The 24,292-nt window shown below is 33.1% G+C and overlaps 1 protein-coding gene across 3 annotated transcripts; it reads left to right on the plus strand.

Annotated features, from left to right (window-relative positions):
* Positions 1 to 11,586: 11,586 nt before the first annotated feature.
* Positions 11,587 to 16,682, plus strand: LOC130805217 (uncharacterized). Of its 3 annotated transcripts, none has more exons than XM_057669892.1 (5): positions 11,587 to 12,079; positions 13,165 to 13,617; positions 15,574 to 15,714; positions 15,943 to 16,173; positions 16,314 to 16,682. In XM_057669892.1, exons 1-5 carry the CDS (start codon positions 11,645 to 11,647, stop codon positions 16,416 to 16,418), a joined length of 1,365 nt encoding a protein of 454 aa, XP_057525875.1. In that variant the 5' UTR covers positions 11,587 to 11,644; the 3' UTR covers positions 16,419 to 16,682. The 3 variants fall into 3 exon arrangements, with proteins under 3 accessions (XP_057525875.1, XP_057525873.1, XP_057525874.1); XM_057669890.1 differs by having other exon boundaries at positions 11,590 to 12,079; positions 15,934 to 16,173; XM_057669891.1 differs by having other exon boundaries at positions 11,592 to 12,079; positions 15,577 to 15,714; positions 15,934 to 16,173.
* The last annotated feature ends 7,610 nt before the right edge of the window (positions 16,683 to 24,292 follow it).

Here is a 24,292-nt window from a genome sequence, read left to right on the forward strand (position 1 = left end):
CATTATTATCATTATCATCATTATCATCCTCCACATCCTCACCTCGTTCTTCAGCTTTCCCCTTACTTAGTGCTTCCCCCTGTTCCCCTGGTGAACAAGCTTCTGCCTTTTCAATAGTGGCAGAGGGAACATAGTCTTGATCCTTTTTCCCCAGTTACTCCTCTTCTTTTTCTTCCCTTCCCTCCTCAGTCTTCTGTACCTCATCTTCCTTATCAGAATCAATAATATAAACCTGCTCATTTGCATCCTCAAGAATCCCATTATCGTTTAATTTTAAATGCAAATTATTCAGACATTTTGCACCTATTTTATTGTTGGGACCCATGGGAAAATGCAGACCATCAAGCGGCACACCAAACTTTCTAAATATCCACGTTAACAATCCTCCATACCGAACAACATACTTCTTATCAATACAATCACTTAAATGAGAAATCATTAAGGAAGGAAAATTAATCTTTATGTGATTAGCCAAACGGTAAATCAAAGTAGCATCACAAAGATTTACCTCACTACGCTTAGAGTTGTGGGGTAGGATAAATCTATGGGCTATACTGTAAAGCAGTTTATGAAGTGGAGACAGTATGTTGTGACTAATTTTACCCTTCTTTTCATTAATCCCCAAGAACTTTAGAACAATCTTCTCATTTATTCATGAAAACCCGATCTTAGAACCAACATGATATGTGTCAAAACCAACAGTCGGCACTCCAAACCATTTGCCCAACATTAAACTGTTAAATTCTATTTTTATCTTCTTGACAACACTCGAACATACTCTATTGTCAATAGAAAATTTTGAAATAAATTCACGCATCAAATTAGGGTAAATGGGGTTACAACAATAATCTGTCATCAGTGTTTCCCAATATTGATTTTGTAAAATAGCGTGAAGTTAAGGGAAATGTGTGGATTCATACCAGTACTTGTCGAGTCCGAATCCCAGTGTCATCTCTTTGAGATTTCTTCAGCGTTGTTTGGATCACTTTTCTTGGCCCTCTTTGCTGATTTTGATAATGATTTGTCTGTAGGAGTGTCGATGGGGCGTTTATTTCCAACATGCATCGTAGATGCACTTGGTGTACTTGAGTGTTCTTTGGAAGAAGATAGAACAGCACTGATCAGTGGTAAAGGATGGACTACCTTGAGAGGTTTTGGTTGAGTGGTTTTGGGAGTTTTGTTGTTCTGTTTCTTGCTTGAGGCAATTTTGGGGGATTTCATGGTGCATTTCTAGATTGAGGAAGAGCAAACGAGATTGAATAAGAGAGATTGTCGGTTTGAGTGAAGGTAAAGTTAGAGTGATGATGTGAGAGGTTTTGACGTGAGGGTAAGCGTATGTATTGATGATGAAAGGACGGATACTAAAGGGTTACATTAATTTTGCATGTGTGAACAATGTGTTTGAGAGGGTAGGTTCATGGAATGGGTAGTTAATAACAGTTTTTCGAAGCACTACGATGATCCGACTCCCACTATTTAATTAATTTGCGTTGACCATCTATAAAAATTGCTGGGATAGAAAAATATAAAAATTGAAAATATGAGATATTTTATATCAGGAAAAAAAATATATAGAACAAATATATGCTGCTTTGGTCTGTTTAATTCAAACATGCAAACAAGAAAGCATTCATAGCACATACTTTAAATAGCTGCGCACCTGATCCTTTCAATAATTGATTTTTCAATCAAGGTTTTTTTGTGGATGATTTAACCTTTTCAATTTTCATTTTGCCTTGAGAAGACTTCTTGTCATAAACTTTAGTGTAGCTTAATCATGCCAAGTTCTAACCTCATCTTTTCATGTTGTTCCTTTGGAAGTGATTTTGTCATGACGTCCACTATTTGCTCATTTGTGTTAACATGCTTCCTAATATTAATTTTATTTTTTACATTATCCTTTAGAAAGTGATGTCTTATATGGATATGTTTTACTCTAGAATGATGCTGTAGATCTTTGGATATGCATATGGCACTGGTATTATCACAATAAATAGGAACACATTTAAACTTAATACCAAAATCTCTTAGCTGCTGTTTTATCCAAAGCATTTGGGAATAGGAAGCAGCTGCTGCCACATATATATTCTGCTTCAGCGGTGGATAGAGCAACAGTGTTTTGTTTCTTGGAACACCAGAATACTAAACATGAGCCAAGAAATTGTACCATACCTGAAGTGCTTTTCCAGTCAACAAGGTCTCCTGCATAATCTACATCACTAAAACCTTTCAAATCATAAATATCACTTTTAGGATAAAATAGGGACAAGTCATAAGTTCCCTTCAAATATCTCAGAATTCTTTTCACTGCCGTATGATGTGATTCTTTATGGTTTGATTAAAATCTAGCACATAAACCAACACTAAAAGCAATATCGGGTCTACTTGCAGTTAGATATAATAAAGATTCAATCATGCCTTGATACATAGTTTGATCAACTTCAATACCATTTGAATCTTCATCTAATCTAACATTTGTAGCCATAGGTGTGTGGTTTGTTTTAGCATTATTTAAACCATATTTCTTGAGAAGTTCTTTTATATATTTTTGTTGATGAATAAAGATTCCATTAGCGGTTTGTTTAATTTGCAAACCAAGGAAGAAATTTAATTCTCCCATCATGCTCATTTCAAATTCAGTGCACATTAGGTAAGCAAATTCTTTACATAGCAATTCATTGGTAGCACCAAAAATAATATTATCAATGTAAATTTAAACAACTAAAATATCAGAACCTCTATTCTTAAAGAATAAGGTTTTGTCAAATTTTCTTATAACAAAGTTATTTTCAATAAAAAACTTTGATAATCTTTCATACCATTGCCTAGGAGCTTATTTTTACCCATAAAGAGCTTTATCAAGCTTATAGACATGATCGAGAAAAGAGGGATTTTCAAAGCCAGGGGGTTGTTCCACAAAGACTTCTTCATCAAGAAAACCATTTAAGAAAGCACATTTCACATCCATTTGATATAATTTAAAATTCATAAATGCAGCAAAACAAATTAAAATTCTGATAGCCTCTAACCTGCTACCGGAGCATATGTCTCGGTATAATCAATCCCTTCTTGTTGATTGTACCCTTTAACCATGAGCCTTGCTTTATTTCTTACAATTATTCCAAGCTCATCCAATTTGTTCCGAAATACCCATTTTAGTCCAATCACCTTTTTGTGTTTTGGTTTGGGTTCTAAATGCCATACTTTATTTCTTTCAAATTCATTCAGTTCATCTTGCATGGCTACAATCCATTCGGAATCTTTTAGAGCTTCTTCGTGATTTTTGGGTTCAAGTGATGAGAGGAATGCAAATTGTGCACAGAAATTTCTCATTTGGTTGGTTTGTGTTCCCTTATTCAAATCACTGACTATCAAATCAAGAGGATGACATTTTTGATATCTCCAAGGTTTGGGCACAAATTCTCTTGTGGGAACTGTTGTAGGCTCAGGGTCATTAACTTGATTGTTATTCTGCTCATTTTAAACTGGATCAGTTTGCTCATTTATGGGAACAACTGGATTGGGAACAACTTGCTGGTCCTCATTTACTAGTTGTTCTGTATTATTTGGTACTTCGGTATGTTCTTGAATCAGCTGTTCTCCTACTATTCTTGGATCCTGCTCTTTCGTTACATCTTCATCATCTTCCAAATTTGCAAGACATATTTTAAAATCATTTGTATCCTGTTCACTTGTCATAATGTTAGTTTCATCAAAAATAATGTGAACGGATTCTTCTACGCACATAGTTCTCTTGTTGTAAACTCTGTAGGCTTTACTGTGAGATGAATATCCAAGAAATACTGCTTCATCACTTCTTTCATCAAATTTTCCTATGTTTCGTTTTCCATTAACATGAACAAAGCATTTACATCCAAACACACGAAAATAGGAAATATTCGGTTTTACACCTTTAAACAATTCATAGGGTGTCTTAGAAGTGATAGGTCTTATTAGTACACGATTTAAAATATAGCATGCAGTATTGACAGCCTCGGCCCAAAAATTCCTAGGAAGACCACTAGCAATTAACATGGTTCTAGCCATATCCTCTACTGTTCTATTTTTCCTTTCTACCACACTATTTTGTTGTGGTGTTCTAGGTGCGGAAAAGTTATGACTTATTCCATGTTCATTGCAATAAATCATAAAGCTTGAATTTTCAAATTCTTTACCATGATCTGACCTTATGTGAATAAGTTGATTATTGCTAGATATTTGTATTTAATTTGCAAAAGAAACAAACTCATAAAAAGCTTTATCTTTGCTTGCTAAAAATAAAGTCCATGTAAATCTACTGTAATCATCAACAATAACAAATACATATCCTTTGCCACTACGGCTTTGGATTCTCATAGGTCCACAAAGATCCATATGGATTAGTTCAAGCGGTTTAGAAGTGGTCACCATATTCTTTGGTTTAAAGGACGACCTTACTTGTTTTCCTTTGGCACAAGGATCACAAATTTCTTCCTTTAGGAATTTAATGGATGGCAAGCCTCTTACTAGGTCTTTTGATCTAAAGGTATTAATTAATGAAAACCTAGCATGACCTAGACGTTTATCACCAGTTATGTGCTTGGAACACCCACTTTCGAGATACTATGAGTTGTTCCCCCTTACTAGACCCTGCAAGAAAATTTAATTGTTAGAAGATTGGGTCCCTTGTCGATTTGACATGAATCAACTTTCTTAATCCAAGTATGATCGACATAGTCTCTATTGGAGATAGTATGCTGTTCCGTTTTGGCACACTGGATTATTAGATGTCCAGTTTTTCCGCAAAAGGTACATACTTTGCTACTTGGGAGATCGACATAGACCTTTTTCTTTTTATTATTCTTATGGTAATCTAGGCCTTCTGATTTTTTACTTTTAGCATTTAGAATCCATTTGGGAACATTTTTGATTTTCCTTTTTCCTCTTGAATTTAATTCAAGTTTTGATTTATTGTTTGCGGCTTGGTTGGATTCTAGGTTGATTTTCAATTTTTGAAAATCAGAACATAAATCATTAATAGATGTGTCATTTAATTCTTTGTTAAAGCCTAATAATTTATATTGTGTCAATTCAACATTAGGAATAATATTTTCCTTTTTCACTCTTTCGATTGTTTCCTTTAGAATTATGTTTTAATCCAACAAACTGAAAAATCTGTTTTGGACATCGATTCTAAAGGTATTTATATAGAAAATATGATCTTTACTGATCTTAAGGTCTTTTTCAAGTTGGAGACATTTATCATTACATTCTTTCAATTTGTCTTATGTCTCCATAAGCAACTCAATTAATTTATATCTATTTAATTTAAATGGATGGTTAGAAAATGAATTAGAAGACTTGACCTAATTTCCTTTGGACTTCTCATTCTTGCTTTCGTGTGAGGCCATGAGACATAAGGTAGCTGTTTCTTCTTCTTCGGGATTTTCGGTCTCAGCATCACTCTCGGATTCTCCCTATGCAGCTATCATGGCTTTGCGAAAGTTGGTTTTGTTGAGATTTCCTTTGCTTGGTAGTCTTCCTGTATCCCTTGCTCTTTTCATTTTTCCATATAGGGCAATCTTTGATGAAGTTATCGGTACTTCCACACTTGTGGCATTCAAGATTGGATTTGATATGGGCAGTTCTTCTTTCTTTGTTATTTCTTTGATTGGTGTACCTGCTGTTACTGAAGAACTTCTTGAATTTTCGTACCAGCATGACAGCCTCCTCATTATCACATTCTGATTCATCTTGATCTGCTGTTGTCAGAGCCAATCCCTTGTTTCGGGAACTGTCTGTTGTTTCCAAATGTAATTCGTGAGTCATTAAGGAACCAGCCAACTCTTCCAGATTGAATTTTGTAAAATCTTTAGATTCCTAGATGGCAGTGACCTTGGCTCTCCAGCGTTCATCTTGAGGGAGACTCCTTAGTATTTTCCTTACTTGTTTGTCGGTGGGAATAAGTCTTCCAAGAGAGACAAGTTCATTTGTGATGTTAGTGAACCTTGTAAACATCTCTTGGATGCTTTCTCTTGGTTCCGTAATGAACTGTTCATACTTAGACATCAACAAGTCTATCTTGGAACGCTTTACTTCACTTGTTCCCTTGTGGGTAACTTCCAGCAAGTCTCTAATCTGTTTGGCAGATTTGCAACCCATAATGTGGTTGTGCTCGTTTGGTCCTAGACCACAGTGAGGTAACTTGATGGCAAGAGCATTCATCTCAATTTTCTGAAAATCTTCCTTTTCATATTCAGTTATAGGTTTGGGGATGATTTCGTTATTGGAGTTTGTAGTTGTTATCTCAAAGTCTCCAATTTCGATAACTCTCCAAACTTGATAATTTTAATAAGTTTAAGTATTTTGGCCCTATTTTTGCAGACTTAGATTAAAGAATCAAAACTTAAACTTAGAGTGAGAAAGTAAAAGAGACAACACAATTTTACGTGGAAACCTTCTAGGCCTAAGTAGAAGGAAAAACCACGACCCCTCGGGATTTCAAAACTCTCCACTATGTTTTAGGCAACTCGTTACAATTACATAAAACACCTTGCTTCACTCGAAACTTCTCTTACTAGGCCAACTTCTCTTTCTCTTGCTTCACTCAAAGCAACTCTCATAGCTTTACTCAAAGCTAATCTCTTCTTTAGCTTCACTAGAAGCTTTCCAATTCTCCCCTAGACTCACCCAAGTCTAGTTACAAAAATTCACTCAAAAATCCTTTTACAAGGATAAATTCTCTAAAGATAAAATTAAAGAGTTGCACTAGAAAATATTATAAGTTAATTGGCAATTTTTAAACAAAATATTTCTTGTTGATTTTCCAAAAATAACGTATGATTTAATGTTCATACATGGCTTAGTTTGAGGAACAAACAAGTCCTCTATTTATAGAGTTAATTTCCCTAATAAAAAGGAGGTAACTACCCACTATTCCCTTATTCCTAATAATAAGGAGAATAATATGGATTTTAAAATTCAATGTCAAAACCCACAGTTATTGCCTTAATAAAAGGTAAAATAGGTATACACTTAACTAAATCTAAGCCACGGTATTCCTAACAAAAGCTACGGTTCCCTTTTACTAACAATAGGCAAATTAGTTATAGTTCCCCTATACTAATAATAGCTTACGGTTCCTTTTAGCCAAAATTAACTACGGTTCCTTTTACTAATATTAGGCACAATTAGTTACTCACTAACTATAGGTCCAAAATAAAAACCTTTCTAAAAGGAGAAAAATAATCTATATTTAGAAAATCACACGGTTATAATTTAGGTGGTTATAAATATTTTGCCAATTAACTTAATAATTAAATAATGTAACAAATTAATTTTAACTAATACATCAACTAAAAATCAGAAAATATAATAATAATCAGAATTTCCAGCAGACGTATCTTTTCTAGACTTCAGTCTGGGAACAATGTACTGTTTCCATTTTCCAGCAGCGTTAGATCATCAAACTTGGGAACAGTAGATCTCTTGTCTACATTTGACATCCTAAAAGATATACCTTATCTAACTTCTTTGGATTCCTTTGACGAGTACACATTCATAGACTAAGCCATAGGTACTATCAACGATCTTAGTCACGACCGGATATTGACCTCCAAACATCTCTAAAAATACATTTGTTTATATAAAGTGTAGTCATCATCAAAACCTAAGAGGGCCAACATCATACTTAATGCAACATTACATCAGACTTAATACCAACTTACATCAGACTTAATGACAACTTACAACACATTTAATTTATCGCCTACTTACATCAGACGTAATGCCAACTTACATTAGACTTAATGTGAACTTATAGGACACTTAATGCCTACTTATTTCAAACCTAGTGCCAACTTACATCAGACTTAATGTTAACTTACATCATACTTAATGCAACCTCACATCAGACTTAATGCCAACTTACATTAGATTTAATGCCAATTTACAACAAACTTATTGCATATTTACATCATACTTAATGGCAACTTACATCAAAGTTAATGTCAACTTACAACAACTTAATGCCTACTTACATCAGAGTTAATTCGTAAAAGTACAAAACAACAATTGGGAGTTTAATTAAAAAAAATAAAGAACCAAATATGAATCTTTCTTCTTTCTTCTCAAAAATATTATATATTTTAGAGACGATTAGCAGAATAACCATATCAATGGTGGAAGATTTGGTGTTAGACACAACAATGGCAGAAGAGAAACGAAGATGGATGAATAACATTAAATGCATCTTTTTTTTCGAGGAGAATTATTCTTACTATGCTTGGAAAGATGAAAAAATTTCTTTTTGAAACTCACAAAATTTACTTTGCATTCTTATTTTTCAGCTTTTTTTAAATAATTAATGAAAGGTATGAAGTGGGCTGGGTTTGAAGACCGTCTCTTATAGAGACGCTCTCTCAAGAGACTAGCTGTTATAACATTAGAGCGAACAACTTTAACTTGATAACTAACAAGTTTAAAAAACATCAATTACAACCTAAAGGGATCAACTTAAAGCTTATAGTGCTAAATTATAATTCATCACCTTTATAGAGATCACTTATAGCTTATAATCTTATACGAGTTCATAATAACTTGATCAATAATAATCTTAAAGTGGTCAATTCCGACCATTAAATTATCATACATTATACTAAAAAGTTTGGAAAATTTTAATTGTCACAACTAAAAAGAATTTGCAAAATGGAACTCATTAAATGGCTAAAGAAAAATGACATTACATTTGATTTTGTCTAATATCTCTACCATTAAAGTATATTTGGCTAACATTTATTTATAGTTAAATTGAGTCAATTAAAGTATATAGTATACTGCTTGATATATTGAATTTCTAAAATTACAGTGTTAATTTATACATATAACCGTCAAAATTGAGTACTTTTACTGCATAATATATTGTTGACAATTTTCAAAATTTTAGAATTAAAATACATATAACTGTCAAAATTTAGTATTTTTACTACATAATATCTCTGGCTTTATTTTTTTTTAAATCATCTGTTTATATATGTCGATGCTAAAAATATCATGCATTGCACGAGTTTCTACACTAGTAAATTATAAATATAAGTTATAACTTTTAAAAGAAATCAGTTTTAATCTTAAAGTATCAATTATTACTTTAAACTGATCTATTAGTAATTGCGTATTGTAAGAAATTATAATTGAGCAAATTGAATGACTAGTCAAATGATAAAGTCGTCTCTTACAAGAAAATGGGACTAATAAGACTTTAATATGAGATTTAAGTTGAAACTTTGAAGATAAAATATTTTATCCTTTGTTTGTCAGTTAGGGACTTGAAAAAGAAAGAGATGAAAACAAAAGCCTTGCTACAAATACCACCCTTTCTCCAACACTTTAATCTTAGAGACTTTCTTATCTTTTATTCTCATTCTCTTTTTCTATTTCCTTTAGATAAATAAGGACTTAGATTCTTTAGTACAAAGTCTCTCATTTCCTGAAAACTAAAAAATAGCTGGATTGGTTAACATTTTTAGTCATCTCATTTTTGAAATTGTAAAACCTGAAAGCTGAAAAGTAGCTAACTGTGTTGGGATAATTTGTCTCACATGGATAAATTAAAGATGATATACACGCTTTATAAGTTATTAAATCTCTTCCTCCCATTGCCATATGATTTTGAAATGATATCTTCTTGTCTTATGAAGGATATACACCTCATATTTTCCATATTATATGCTTGTATTTTCAATAATTCCAACTCAATCTAAGAAACTATAATCCACTAATACTATTGTTTGGTCACTTGACTAAATCAATCATCCTCATCCCAAGCGCCATTTATGGGTGAAGACTCAAGAGCAAAGGAAGAAATCATTAAAGTAGTGAGATGAAAAGAAATACAAATCAATGAAGAAGCACTTGCGTTGCACTTGATGTAGAAGTATGTATCAGCAAAATAATGCTCCCCTTCTAATTAATGCTAGACATTTTTGTTATGAATGGTGTGACTTGAGAGCACATTTGGTGTGTGCATTCATGTGGTGATTCTTGGGATGGAATCCCATAAGTATGTCATGAATGGGTGTATTAAGATGAGTCTTGATGATTGTAGTTTATGATGATGATTAAAGTATGGATTAATGAGGTAATGAAGTATGAGTTATTCATGGGAGTTATGGGACCTAATGAAGAAGTTCAAAGGTTTAAGATGCTCTACTATGCAAGTCGAGCAATACTGTTAGAAGCCCTCTGAAGTGCCGCTCGACCGAGCGAGCTCTAGAATGGGTCGAGTAAGCAGACAAAATGTAACCAGAAACTTCTTGTAGTCCGCTCGACCAGGCTGCTCGATCGAGCGAGCCTCTGCTTTGGTCGAGCGATGTCTCTGATGCTCCTAGGATGCTGTTTTTGACTCTTTAAGTTCTTGGGGATGTTTCATTATCATTTATTCATAACTTTAATATACTTAATGTTACTTAGTGTGATCTCTCCTATAAATATAGAGCTCTCATTCACATTGTAATCATCCACAAATATATACCCCAAGCCAAACAGTAGCCTATATCTCTTCTCTATTGTAATTCTTCATATTTGAGAGTTCTTTGAACTCCTTTGATAATATAAGAGATACTACACACCGGAGGACGTAGCCTAAGTTGGGTGAACCTCGTTAAATTTTTGTGTCGTTTTATTGCTTTACTTTCTCCTACAAACATCGATATCATTGATAGCGTAATTTGTTTGTCACTAAACTTCATACATTCGATCTTGGCAATATTGGAGTTTGAAACACATTGTTCGAACTCTAATACATCATTGTTTTCAATTTTAAACCAAATTCTGTGATGTGATTGTTTGTGACAAACTTCGAATCAGCTACGTTAGCTAACATTGTCTCAAAAGATAACTAAATCATTAAGTGCTTCCTTTTCATGTTCACAACTAATTTCGCAACTCAGTTGGAAATGTCAAAAATTTGAGATCCACTTAGGGCTTGTTTGGATTGAGTGTAAATATTTAAAGGTGTAAATAAAAGTTAAAGTAGAAAAACAAAGTTAGTTAAATAGAAGATCAAAGAAATTTCATTATTAGAGAAGTCGAAGAATTGATTAAAATGTAATGAAAAATAAATAAAATAACAATTAATTTCCTCATATTGAGGTATAAAATTACCTTAAGGGAGGATGGAGGAATACTTTTCTCTAAATGAGGGGAATCATCCTTCTTTTTTATTCATTTTTTAAGTTATGTTCATTGTACCTTTTTCATAATTATTTCAATTATTTCATTTGTACATCTACTTACTTTCATTTCACTAATTTGATTTTTTACTCCTTAAACATTTAAATTCAATTCAAATGAGGTGTTAATAGGCATCAACATATTTGAATTTAATTGAAACTCAAGCTATGCAGCTTGCTAATCAAATTCATCATCAAAAGGAAATCAACTACTTGTTACAATATTATCATAAAAATCAATCCTTATTACAAAGACAAGATATAATGGAAAACCTTCGGCCATTGAATGTAATTTAGCAATTTGTTACAATCATGAAAAAGAAAACCGTTTTGTGAAAGGCTTTGACCAATTTATAATAAGTCCCACTGACAGCAGCGGTCAACGGAGAGAATAAAAACAGTTCACCACACTAAAACGCCTACTTTACTCCACAACTATGCAATCAGCAAACTGCAAGCTGTTTTTTCAATTTTTCTTTCTCTTTCATTTATTCTTCAGTTTAACCATCAAAGCAACTCACAACTCATCATCATCATCATCATCATCTTCTTCTTCTTCTTCTTCAGCAATCATATCCAGATTCCAAAAATATCTTAGAATAAACACTGCTTATCCAAATCCCAACTACTATGAAGCTGTTGATTTCATTCTTTCTCAAGCTAGATCTTTATCCCTTGAATCCCAGACTTTTGAATTTGTCAAAAATAACCCATTAGTCTTGCTCAAATGGCCTGGGAAAGACCCCAATTTGCCATCAGTACTCCTCAATTCTCACACCGACGTCGTTCCGGCTGAACCTGACAAGTGGGTTCATCATCCCTTCAGTGCCCGCATTGATTCTCATGGCAATATTTATGCCAGAGGTTCTCAGGCAAGAAATCTCAATCAAATTTTAAATTATTTCATAAATTTTATTTAGTTTTTCAAATTAGGGTTATTGCACGGCAAAATTGATTACAACTGCTGTGTAAGTGTTTCAGTTTTTTAGTTCGTAGATGTGAAAATGAGTTTAATCCAGATTAATAAATTCATTTACTTTCCATAATATTATGGAATTCAAGTTCATTTTAGTAACATTTTGTTAGAGATGGATTGCGGTGGACTTTAATAGGTTGAAAAAAGAAATCGCTGGTTTAAATGATAAATATTTTTACAATTGCAAAAGGGTTTTTAGAAAGTTATGTGTTTTCATTGAACTATTGGGTAAAAAAAAACCGTGGTGGTTTTGTCTAGTAACCAACTCGACCAAATGCAAATTTTGCGCCCATTGTTATTAAAATCGCAATTCTGATCTACGATTTTAGTATTAATTCGATTCTACTAATTTAGTATTGATCATTATTAATTTTTCTCTTTCACTAATTTCTTTCAATTATATAAATAAATTTCAAATGTATCATTATGAAAACTTTTAAAAAATAAATTTCTTAATCCGTTTGAAGATTTAAACTAATTAAATAAAGTCAAAGAAACTTTAACTCACAAATTTAGACTTTTAAAATGGATAATAATGATAAGATACTATATATTTTAATATATTTAAGTTTATTTGTAGAATCATATGATTCTACGATTCAATTCTAAGTAGAATTCCGATTTTAACAACTTTGTTAGCGCCTAAATATTCTACTTGAAACACAGTTGGATAAGATTCGAACTCTTGAGTTGTGAACTTTCCCAACTTTAGGCTTCTGACACTGTCCATAACAAACTCAACTAAAAGCTTAAACGGGTTATGCCGTTTCAGGATTTTTGTTTTCAAAGTTTCCATGATCACGTTTTTCTGAAACTTGAGTATATGGGAAAGGAAGACATAAAAAATTCTGTGTTGATCATTTTTTCTTCTTGTCAATTATAAAACTTAATATATGAATGCTGCATAGATGTGTTTCAGGTGTCTATGTTGACATAATAAAATGTTTTTCTATGTACATGTATTATGTTCTTTGTTTGCAGGATATGAAATGTGTGGGTATGCAGTACTTAGAAGCTATTCGGAAGCTTAAGCTTTCAGGGTTTGAACCCAATCGTACTATCTATTTATCATATGTGCCAGACGAAGAAAATGGAGGACTTGATGGTGCCAAGAAGTTGGCGGAGTCTGATGTGTTTGAAAAAATGAATGTGGCCTTCATTCTTGATGAGGGAATGCCATCACCAAATGAAAAGTATCAGGTCTTTTATGCCGAGAGGTCGTTGATGTGGTTGGTGATTAAGGCAACCGGGTCACCTGGGCATGGAGCCAAGCTATACGACAATACTGCATTAGAGAATTTGTTGAAGAGTATTGAGATTATACGGAGTTTTCGAGAAGCACAATTTGATATGGTAAAGACAGGGTTAAAGCCTGAGGGAGACGTGGTTTCAGTAAATATGGTGTTTCTGAAAGCTGGCAGACATACTCCAAATGTAAGTCTGTGACTTCATTTGCCTTGTACTTCATCATGATTATGTATCGGAAGTTTAGGTTTGAATTATTGTACGCCTGGTAAATTCTTTTTAATAAACCCTTTACACAAAACAGGTTATATGTGAGTTTAATTGGCGTTTTACACAACTCTAAAGTTTAAAAAGTAAGGTATCCTGTCAATTTTCAAAAGGTAAAATGAAAATCATTGACAAAATGTTTTTATAGACCTTAGGATGATGATGATGATGATGCTTATGGAATAACTTGATTTTTGGTAATATGTAGTGTTCTTTGTACATGTGATTTATAGTTCTTTGGTTTTGGATAATAATGGACTATAGTAAAATGACTTATTAAATCATATGAACTTCTTATTTATGTTAAGTTGCACATGGTGTTTGCTACTAAGGGTCAACCGAAAACAATTGTTTTGATATAAAATTGCATGCATCCGACCCCAAAACCCCACCCTAAGTGGCAGCCACTCAAGGGCACTGTATAAATTTGCATGAACTATCAAATTTTGAAGCTTTGCAAGCATCTTTGTGTAATAGACAGTGCAATAACTTGCTGTATTATGTTAAAAAGACACTTTTTGTTGGTTTGCTAAAGATTACAAGTCACTTGTTGCTTAGTAAAGCATGCCTAATGTACATTTAGTGTTTTATCTTAGTTTCCTTTTTCTTCCTTTTAGTACAGTTTTGGATAATATTTGATGGCTTGCTAACATCTATTTACCCTGATGGAATCCTTTTTTCAATCAATATCTTGAAGTCTGTGTTTGCAGTGGTTACAAATAAAATTTGAGATAAAATTTTTAGATCCTATAATATGTGAATATTCGGGTTAAGATGAATAAGTGGACACATGATAGAAGATATAAATAAAATCGAAGGCATATGAAAGGGTCTTGGAGTCCTAGAAATCGAAGAAAAAATGAAAGAAAACCATTTACGTTTGTTTAGTCATATAGAAGACCGAAATATTCAGCATATTGAAAAGTGTATGTTAGAACTTTAAGGATCTTATAAGATGAAAAAGTAGGTTAAAGATAACCTAGATAACGTGAATGAGGAAGGGCATATGAAAAAATGGAATTTGTTGGGTATATGACAACACAATAGAATGAATGAAGGAGGATATATGTTGATGATCTTCAAAATCTATTTCTGATTTGAAATTTGTTTTTGATTATGACTCCATAATGTTTCCAATATATGACCAAGTGCAAAGCATAAACTCGACCAATTTATGGTTTTTTTTCATAAGTTGAGTCAACGACTTGCCCAAGACCTTGACAATTCGCTAGTTGACTTTGACAATAGTTGGCTCAAATTGCAAAAGCGAGATGACGAGTATGAGGTCCATGAATCATTGCCTAGTCTTGCACATATATGGGCGATTTCCTCTAAAGCAGGAAGTTGTTGCTCTGCATTAACTTGGAAGATATGCTTATTTACTGATCTCATAAGTTAAGAAAATCGTGTATCCAATTTTCTGAAAACTTAATTGCAAAAGGGTGACTAGTTAAGCTTAGCTACTCCAATTAGTTTTCATTATTGAATTCTTTCAAACACAAATTTGTCTTCTTTGTTGTTCTTGCCATACTAAGAGTGTTTGCTCGCCTGACAATTTGATCAAGATCAACTAAGCAAATTTCTCTCGTTCGTGATATTGAATTCATCTTCAAAGGTCACTGTCAAGTTTTATCATCTGCATTGAAAAGTTTGTGTCCAATTTTGGTGTAACCATATTAGGGTCTATAGACCAACATTTCTTAGTTGTAAATTAGTATTAGATGGTCCAAAGAGAGTACAATCTGTCGTACTGATAATCTGTTATGCTGAGTTGTTCTTGCTAATATACTTGACTCCGTACGTTGGGATTAAGCCTTTTGGCAATGTTGTTGGGTTGTTGTTAGATTTCACTTACTTGGAGACTTGATTTTTTTCTAGCAGGGTTTTGTCAGGAATGTGCAACCTTCTGAAGCTGAAGCAGGTTTTGACATTCGGGTTCCACCAACCGCTGACCTTAAATCACTTGAAGTACGTATAGCTGAGGAGTGGGCCCCAGCTTCATGCAACATGACGTTTGAGGTCGGAATTGCTTCCTACACCTTTTTCCATTCTTTCTCTCTGCCTTCCACTTCCTTTGAGATGCAATAGTGGATTGAAAAAAAGAGAGCTTAGAAAGTTTTACATGTTTTCCACACAATATGTTCAGTGTTTTGTTCTTCGAAATATGAAATACTGTGCCTACGAAAGGGGTTCTGTTCTTTTCGCTTATGCTATCCTGATTTTTTTTTTACATGGTAGTTTGTTCAGAAAGATCCTTTGCTTGACAAATCTGGCAAGCCAATCATGACAAATGCTGATAGTTCAAATCATTGGTGGGTCCTGTTTAAAGAAGCTGTCCAAAATGTTGGTGGAAAACTTGAAAAGCCAGAAATTCTCCTAGGCTCAACTGATGCCAGTTTCTTTAGGCAGCTAGGCATACCAGCTATAGGATTCTCTGCCATATCAAATACACCAGATCTAGTACACGATCACAACGAGGTACATGCTAGTCAATGTGATTAGTACTTGAAACATCTTTTGAGCCTTGCCTTTAAGATATAAGATTGTTTGAATTCAAGCCTCTAACGTTTTGTGTTACAGAACTGGTTTTCTAACCTTTCTATTTTCGGTTGGCGCAGTTTTTAAACTTAGAGGAATATATGAAAGGAGTTGACATATATGCATCGATCATCAAAGCTTATGCATCTTCTACTGTGCATCCTGAGGTTCTTAGAGATCAGTAAAAAAAACCAGTTGAACTTGGAAAACTCGGTTTGCTTTCTCTATAGTCATCCACCAACTTCTGTTTTCAAATGGAAGCCTAATGAGCAACACAAATTTTCACTATTTAGCTAATGCTTTCATACAAGTGAGTGACAGGGTTGTTCAATCTAATGGGAATTTGGAGTATTAATAAAGGCAATTTCATTAATGTTTAATATGTCCAATACGAACAATAACTTGAGTATTGGATCCTGTGCATTTGGAGCACATACAACTTTCTTAGGCAATGATTATGAGCAGGGTGTTCAAAAATATTCGATCCGAATTATCTGGCACCCGATTTTTTAAAATTGGATAAATTATCCTTTTTTGGAAACCGGATGATTCGGACCGGATACCCATATCCGGATACGGATCGGTATATTGGCAAAACCAAATATTCGGATATCCGGTTTTCTAATTTTTTATTATTTTTTATTTTTTTTAAATATATACATATTTTTTCATAACATTTTTTGTTTAGTTTGTTAAATTTAATAATATGTACAATTCTCAATTATAAGTAAGCTGTATAATTAATTTATTGTTAATTAATTTAGACTTTTGAAAATCAAATTTCCAAAATGATTTGTATTCAAAGTTTAAAAATAAGCTTGACTAAAAAGGAAAGCGGAGTGAGATTAAATATTTGTGCAAAAAAAAACTTAAAACTGTTTAAAAAAGACAAAAAAAGAAAAAAAAAATGGATATTCGGTATCCAATCCGAATTAAACCGGGTAATAGGTTTGTTTGGACCGAAATCGGATAGTATTTTCACTATCCGAAAAACCGGGTATCTAGATTTTCGGATTCGGATCGACCCGTTATCCGGTTTGAACAACCCTAATGATGAGTTCGATTGTTATCTATTACTCCCTTCAATTCTTTTCAATTGTCCCATTTGGGTTGGGCACGCATATTAAGGAAGTGTAGGGGCCACCTTGAATAGTATATCCATGTGATGTAAGGGGTATTGTTAAAAATACAAAGTCTTCATAGCCATTAATTAAATTACATAATTAAAAATAAATTCTGGAAAAAATAAATTTACTTTCATAAAGGGGGTTTGTTCCTCCTCGATCTCTTCAATACTTTATTCACGGATAGTAATAACGAACACTTTTCTCGGGCCATGTGAATACGGATATCATTTCGTTCATTGACTTCAGAAAAGAGGTCGAACAAATCAAATATGCATTTATTGTATACGTTAAGTCACTTTAAAAAAATGCGCCAAAAAACGAAAAACATTAATGCCATCTAAAATTTAAAACTTTTCCAAAAAACTGACGTCATGAGAAGCAGCCCAAACCCACACAACAAATTTACACAGGAAGAGGAAATTTGTCAACCCCAAGTTCAATAAGCGCCAAAATGAAAATGTCAACCCACAAGTTAGCCGCCACAAAATAGAAAACAAAACAGCAAGCATACTTACAATATAAATAGGGGGTATTTATTGAAAACCAAATTAATACTCCAAGTCATTTATTGCAAGAAAAAAAATGGTGAAGCAAAAAGAATTAGATACTTACACTAGGAACGAAATAATGCATTACTTATTGATTGGTGTTAACAAAAAGGGGAAGCCAGCTCATGGATTAATGGGGGATATCGCCAAACGGTGTTCACTGGAAGACCGTAAGTAGAATTTGGGCTAAAGTTAAAACTCAGCAATCATTGGATACAAGTAGTAAAAAGTTTGGTAGAAACAACAAGACAATAATACCATTTGATGAACAAAGATTCCAAGCCTTAGAAGTTGCAAATGCCATGGGTGTTAGCCAATCAACTTAAAAAATGGAAGAAAAAGTAATACATACGCAAGCACTCAAATGCAATCAAGCCACTGTTAACCGACACTAATAAGAATGACAGGTTATTCTTTTGTATTTCTAGTTGCATTTATGATGAGCAGATAGATGCTTTCAAATTCAGTGACATGTCCAACATAGTTCACATAGATAAAAAATTGTTCTATCTCACTAGAACACAACAAACGTACTATCTTACCCTAGGAGAACCTGAGCCACATAGGGAAAAAGAGTCAAAAAGATTCGTTCCCAAAATTATGTTCGTGTGTGCGGTTGCTAAACCGATGTACTCTAGTAAAGGTGAACTAATTTTTGATGGAAAGATAGGTATGTTTTCTTTTACAGTTCAAGTGCTAGCACAAAGAAAATTCAAAAACAGGAATAGCAGAGAACCAGAAACTAAACCCATTCGATCCATAACAAAGACACACATAAGGTCAATGCTAATTGACAATATCTTACTGGCTATTAGAGAAAAATGGCCAGAAGGTGCAAGCAAAACAATTTACATTCAACAGGATAATGCAAAACCACATATTCTAGACAATGATCCAATATTCAGGGAAGCTGCAAATATAGATGGATTCAATATCCATTTAGTTCAACAGCCTCCAAATTCCCCTGATACGAACGTGTTAGACTTAGTTTGTTTTAGGTCTATTCAATCGTTACAACATCAAAAAGTAGCATACAACTACACACAATTGGTTAGGGCAGTGACAAGTGGTTTTGAAGCTTTAGAACACCACACATTACTAGTGGAAAAAATCGTATTTGCTGCTAATCATTTGCTGCGGTTTTTATATATACGCAGCAATAAGTAGGAAAAAGAATTAGAAAAAAAAATAAACACTTAAATACTGCAGTTTTGGGCCTTGACCGCAGCAAATACATATGAGCAGGTTCAATTGCTGCGGTTTGTTTGACGCCCGCAGCAAAAAACGTTCTTCAATTGCTCCGGTTCTTGACTACCCGTAGCAAATAACATAATTCTTCACATAATTGCTGCGGTTTTTGCCTTGCTCGCAGCAATTGTATTTTCAAAAACGCGCCATATGTGTTAATGTTATGTTAAAACATAAAACCCACGAAACTTCTTTCATTATATTGCTGTTTATACGATTGTTGCACTTCTTCACTCAATATTGAAACTGCCGATTTTCTTGTTCATCATAATTTGTTCGATTACTGTCTTCAATCTTTCTTCTTCATCATCTTTTTGTTCTTGTTCTTATTTGATCATCATTCTTGCTCTTCTTATTGCTTTTCCTCATCATCAACTTCTTAAAACTGCGCTGTACGCATTGTTGTTGCTCTTCTTAAACCCACGAAAACCCACGAAATTTGGGCTTAGTTCTTGCTCTTCTTCAAGGTATAATTTTTTTAAAGCTTATTAGTTCTCAAACCCAGGCCATTATTGTTCAAGCTTCATTAATTGTGTACGTTTAGGGCGCTTAGTTTTTTTTATACTAATTTTTTTTTCATTGTATAGGTTATACACTAACCCACCAAAACCCACGATAATTCAAGGTATTTTTTTCATTTTGATTTGTAAATTAGGTTTAAATTTGTCATACTTTATGAATGTGTATGTTGTTATTGTTTTTAAGTTTTAAATTTATCATATATATCATGTTTTGTTATATTTTTAAGTAATTTCTTCATTTTATTTATGATTGTGTATGTAGTTGTGGTCTTTCAGTTTTAAATTTATCATAATTTTTTTTATAGTTTGTAAGTTAGGTTTAATTAGGTTTGTTTATGGTAAAATGAATGAGTTGTTGATATGAATATTTATTAGTTATCCAAGTTTATGAATATGATTTGATTTTTATTGTTTTTATATAAATATTAATTATTACTACAATAAACATCATTTGGACAGTTTAAAAAACATTGTGTTATTATTTGGGTTAGTTAGTGTTAAATGAATGATTATTACTTATTTTTGTGGTTAGTTAGAGTTCGTTAAGTATATATGTATAAAAGTTGTGTATTAATTTTGTTTTGAATCAATTAATCACACTAATTAGGATGACAAAAGATCGTTCTTAGATGTATGGAAGCATTGAATCGTCGGAATTTATTGATGGCGTATTAGAATTTTGTAGTATTGCGGTTGAACATCAAGTTAGGACCGGGGGAGTTGGTTTTTATTGCCCATGTGTCAGTTGTGGCAATGTATCAAAGGTAGATAGTGTTGATATCCTTAGGAAGCACATACTTCGACGTGGATTTAGGCCTCAATATCATGTTTGGGTTTGGCATGGTGAGGAGGGATTTTACAAAGAGAAAAGTGTTGTTGAGGACGTCAATAATGTGGCCGATGTCAATGAGGATGTAGTAGATCATGTTGATGGGTATGAGACAGATGAAGAGAATGTCGATGAGGATGTGGATCGTTTTGATGAGATGATGGAGGGAGTCGAGGATGAGTGAGGAAAACGTCCTTGTGTTTTTCACTTGTTGACAGAGGCTTCTCAAAAGCCTTTGTACCCTGGATGTACAAAGTTCACCAAACTAACAGCAGTGTTGACAAATTGGTTTGTTTTGCACGAAACTTTGCACACGACACTATTCAATATATAATAATGTGTTGAAGTGGTTAGAATTGAAAATCATAGTCATATGCTAGCAATTAGGTGTTAAGATGCGATTTTATGGGTTTTAAGCTTTTTTGGCACTTTCGCGCATAAAGTAACCCAAACTTTGTTTGTTTTGCACTAATATTGACACACAACACTATTTGGTATATATAATTGTTTTGAAGTGTTTAGAATTGAAAATCATACTCATAAGCTAGAAATTACGTGTTAAGTTGCGATTTTATGGGTTTTTAAGCTTTTTAGGCACTTTTGCGCATAAAGTAGCTCAAACTTGGTTTGTTTTGCATTAAACTTGGCACACGACACTATTTGGTATATATTATTGTGTTGAAGTGGTTAGATATGAAAATCATAGTCATATGCTAGAAATTATGTGTTAAGTTGCGATTTTATGGGTTTTTTACTTTTTTTGCACTTTCGCGCATAAAGTAGATCAAACTTGGTTTGTTTTGCACGAAAATTGGCACACGACACTATTTTGTATATGTTATTGTGTTGAAGTGGTTAGAATTGAAAATCATAGTCATATGCTAGAAATCACGTGTTAAGTTGCGATTTTATGGGTTTTTAAGCTGTTTTGCCACTTTCGCGCATAAAGTAGCTCAAACGTGGTTAGTTTTGCACTAAACTTAGCACACAACACTATTTGGTATGTATTACTGTGTTGAAGTGGGTAGAATTGAAAATAAAAGTCGTATGCTAGAAATTACGTGTTAAGTTGCGATTTTATGGGTTTTAAAGCTTTTTTGGCACTTTTGCGCGTAAAGTAGGTCAAACTTGGTTTGTTTTTCACGAAACTTGGCACACAACACAATTTGGTATATATTATTGTGTTGAAGTGGTTAGAAGTGAAAATAATAGTCATATGCTAGAAATTACGTATTAAGTTGCGATTTTTTTGTTTTTAAGCTTTTTTGGCACTTTCGCGCATAAAGTATCTCAAACTTGGTTTGTTTTGCATGAAACTTGGCACACAACACTATTCGATATATATTAGTGTGTTGAAGCGGTTAAAATTTAAAATCATAGTCATATGCTAGAAATTTCGTGTTAAGTTGCGATTGTATGGGTTTTTTACGATTTTAGTGCACTTTCGCGCATAAAGTAGCTCAAACTTGGTTTGTTTTGCACGAAACATGGCACAAAACACTATTCGATATATATTAGTGTGTTGAAGTGGTCAGAATTGAAAATCATAGTCATATGCTAGAAATTTCGTGTTAAGTGGAGATTATTTGGGTTTTTAAGGTTTCTTTACACTTTCGCGCATAACGTAGTTGTCACTTGGTTTGTTTTGCACGAAACTTGTCATACAACACTATTTGGTATATATTATTGGGTTAAAGTGGTTTGAATTGAAAATCATAGTCATATGCTAGAAATTTCATGTTAAGTTACGATTTTATGGGTTTTTTACGTTTTTTTGCACTTTCTCGCATAAATTAGCTCAAACTTGGTTTGTTTTGCACGAAACCATGCACACGACACTATTTGGAATATATTATTGTGTTGAAGTGGTTAAAATTGAATATCATAGTCATATTACGTGTTAAGTTGCGATTTTTTGGTTTTTAAGCTTTTTTGGCACTTTCGCGCATAAAGTAGCTCATAATTGGTTTGTTTCGCACGAAACTTAGCACACGACACTATTCAATATATAATAATGTGTTTAAGTGGTTAGAATTGAAAATTATAGTCATATGCTAGAAATTTCGTGTTAAGTTGCGATTTTAAAGGTTTTTCACGCTTTTTTTGCACTTTCACGCATAAAGTAGATCAAACTTGGTTTGTTTTGCACGAAACATGGCACACGAAACTATTTTGTATATGTTATTGTGTTGAAGTGGTGAGAATTGAAAATCATAGTCATATGCTAGAAATCACGTGTTAAGTTGCGATTTTATGGGTTTTTCAACTTTTTTGGCACTTTCGCGCATAAAGTAGCTTAAACGTGGTTTGTTTTGCACTAAACTTGGCACACAACACTATTTGGTATATATTATTGTGTTGAAGTGGTTAGAATTGTAAATAAAAGTCTCATGCTAGAAATTACGTGTTATGTTGCGGTTTTATGGGTTTTTAAGCTTTTATGGCACTTTCGCGCATAAACTTGGTTTGTTTTGCATGAAACTTGCCACAAAATGCTATTCGATATATAATAGTGTGTTGAAGTAGTTTGAATTGAAAATCATAGTCATATGCTAGAAATTTCGTGTTAAGTTGCGATTTTATGGGTTTTTTTACGCTTTTTTTGCACTTTCGCGCATAAACTAGCTTCAACTTGGTTTGTTTTGCACGAAACTCTGCACACGACACTATTTGGTATATATTATTGTGTCGAAGTGGTTAGAATTGAAAATCATTGTCATATGCTAGAAATTACATGTTAAGTTGTGATTTTATGGGTTTTTAAACTTTTTTGGCACTTTTGCGCATAAAGTAGCTCAAATTTGGTTTTTTTTACACGAAACTTGGCACACAACACTATTCGATATATATTAGTGTGTTGAAGTAGTTAAAATTGAAAATCATAGTCATATGCTAGAAATTTTGTGTGAAGTTGTGATTTTATGGGTTTTTTACGATTTTTTTGCCCTTTTGCGCATAAAGTATCTCAAACTTGGTTTGTTTTGCACGAAACTTGGCACACGACACTTTTTGGTATATATTATTGTGTTGAAGTGGTTAGATATGAAAATCATAGTCATATGCTAGAAATTACGTGTTAAGTTGCGATTTTTTGGTTTTTAAGCTTTTTTGGCACTTTCGCGCATAAAGTAGCTCAAACTTGGTATATTTTGCACGAAAATTGGGACACGACACTATTCAATATATAATAATGTGTTGAAGTGGTTAGAATTGAAAATAATAGTCATATGCTAGAAATTTCGTGTTAAGTTGCGATTTTATGGTTTTTTTACGCTTTTTTTTTTCACATTCGCGCATAAAGTAGATCAAACTTGGTTTGTTTTGTACGAAACTTGGAACACGAAACAATTTTTTATATATTATTGTGTTGATATGGTTAGAATTGAAAATCATAGTCATATGCTAGAAATCATGTGTTAAGTTGCGATTTTATGGGTTTTTAAGCTTTTTTGGCACTTTCGCGCATAAAGTAGTTCAAACTTTGTTTGTTTTGCACGAAATTTGGCACACAACACTATTTGATATATATTAGTGTGTAGAAGTGGTTAAAATCTAAAATCATAGTCATATGTTAGAAATTTCGTGTTAAGTTGCGATTTTATGGGTTTTTTACGATTGTTTTGCACTTTCGTGCATAAAGTAGCTCAAACTTGGTTTTTTTTCCATGAAACCTTGCACACGACAATATTTGGTATATATTATTGTGTTGAAGTGGTTAGAATTGAAAATCATAGACATATGCTAGAAATTACGTGTTAAGTTGCGATTTTTTGGTTTTTAAGCTTT

Source organism: Amaranthus tricolor, chromosome 2 (genome assembly GCF_026212465.1).
Source record: "Amaranthus tricolor cultivar Red isolate AtriRed21 chromosome 2, ASM2621246v1, whole genome shotgun sequence".
Taxonomy (NCBI): Eukaryota; Viridiplantae; Streptophyta; class Magnoliopsida; order Caryophyllales; family Amaranthaceae; genus Amaranthus; species Amaranthus tricolor.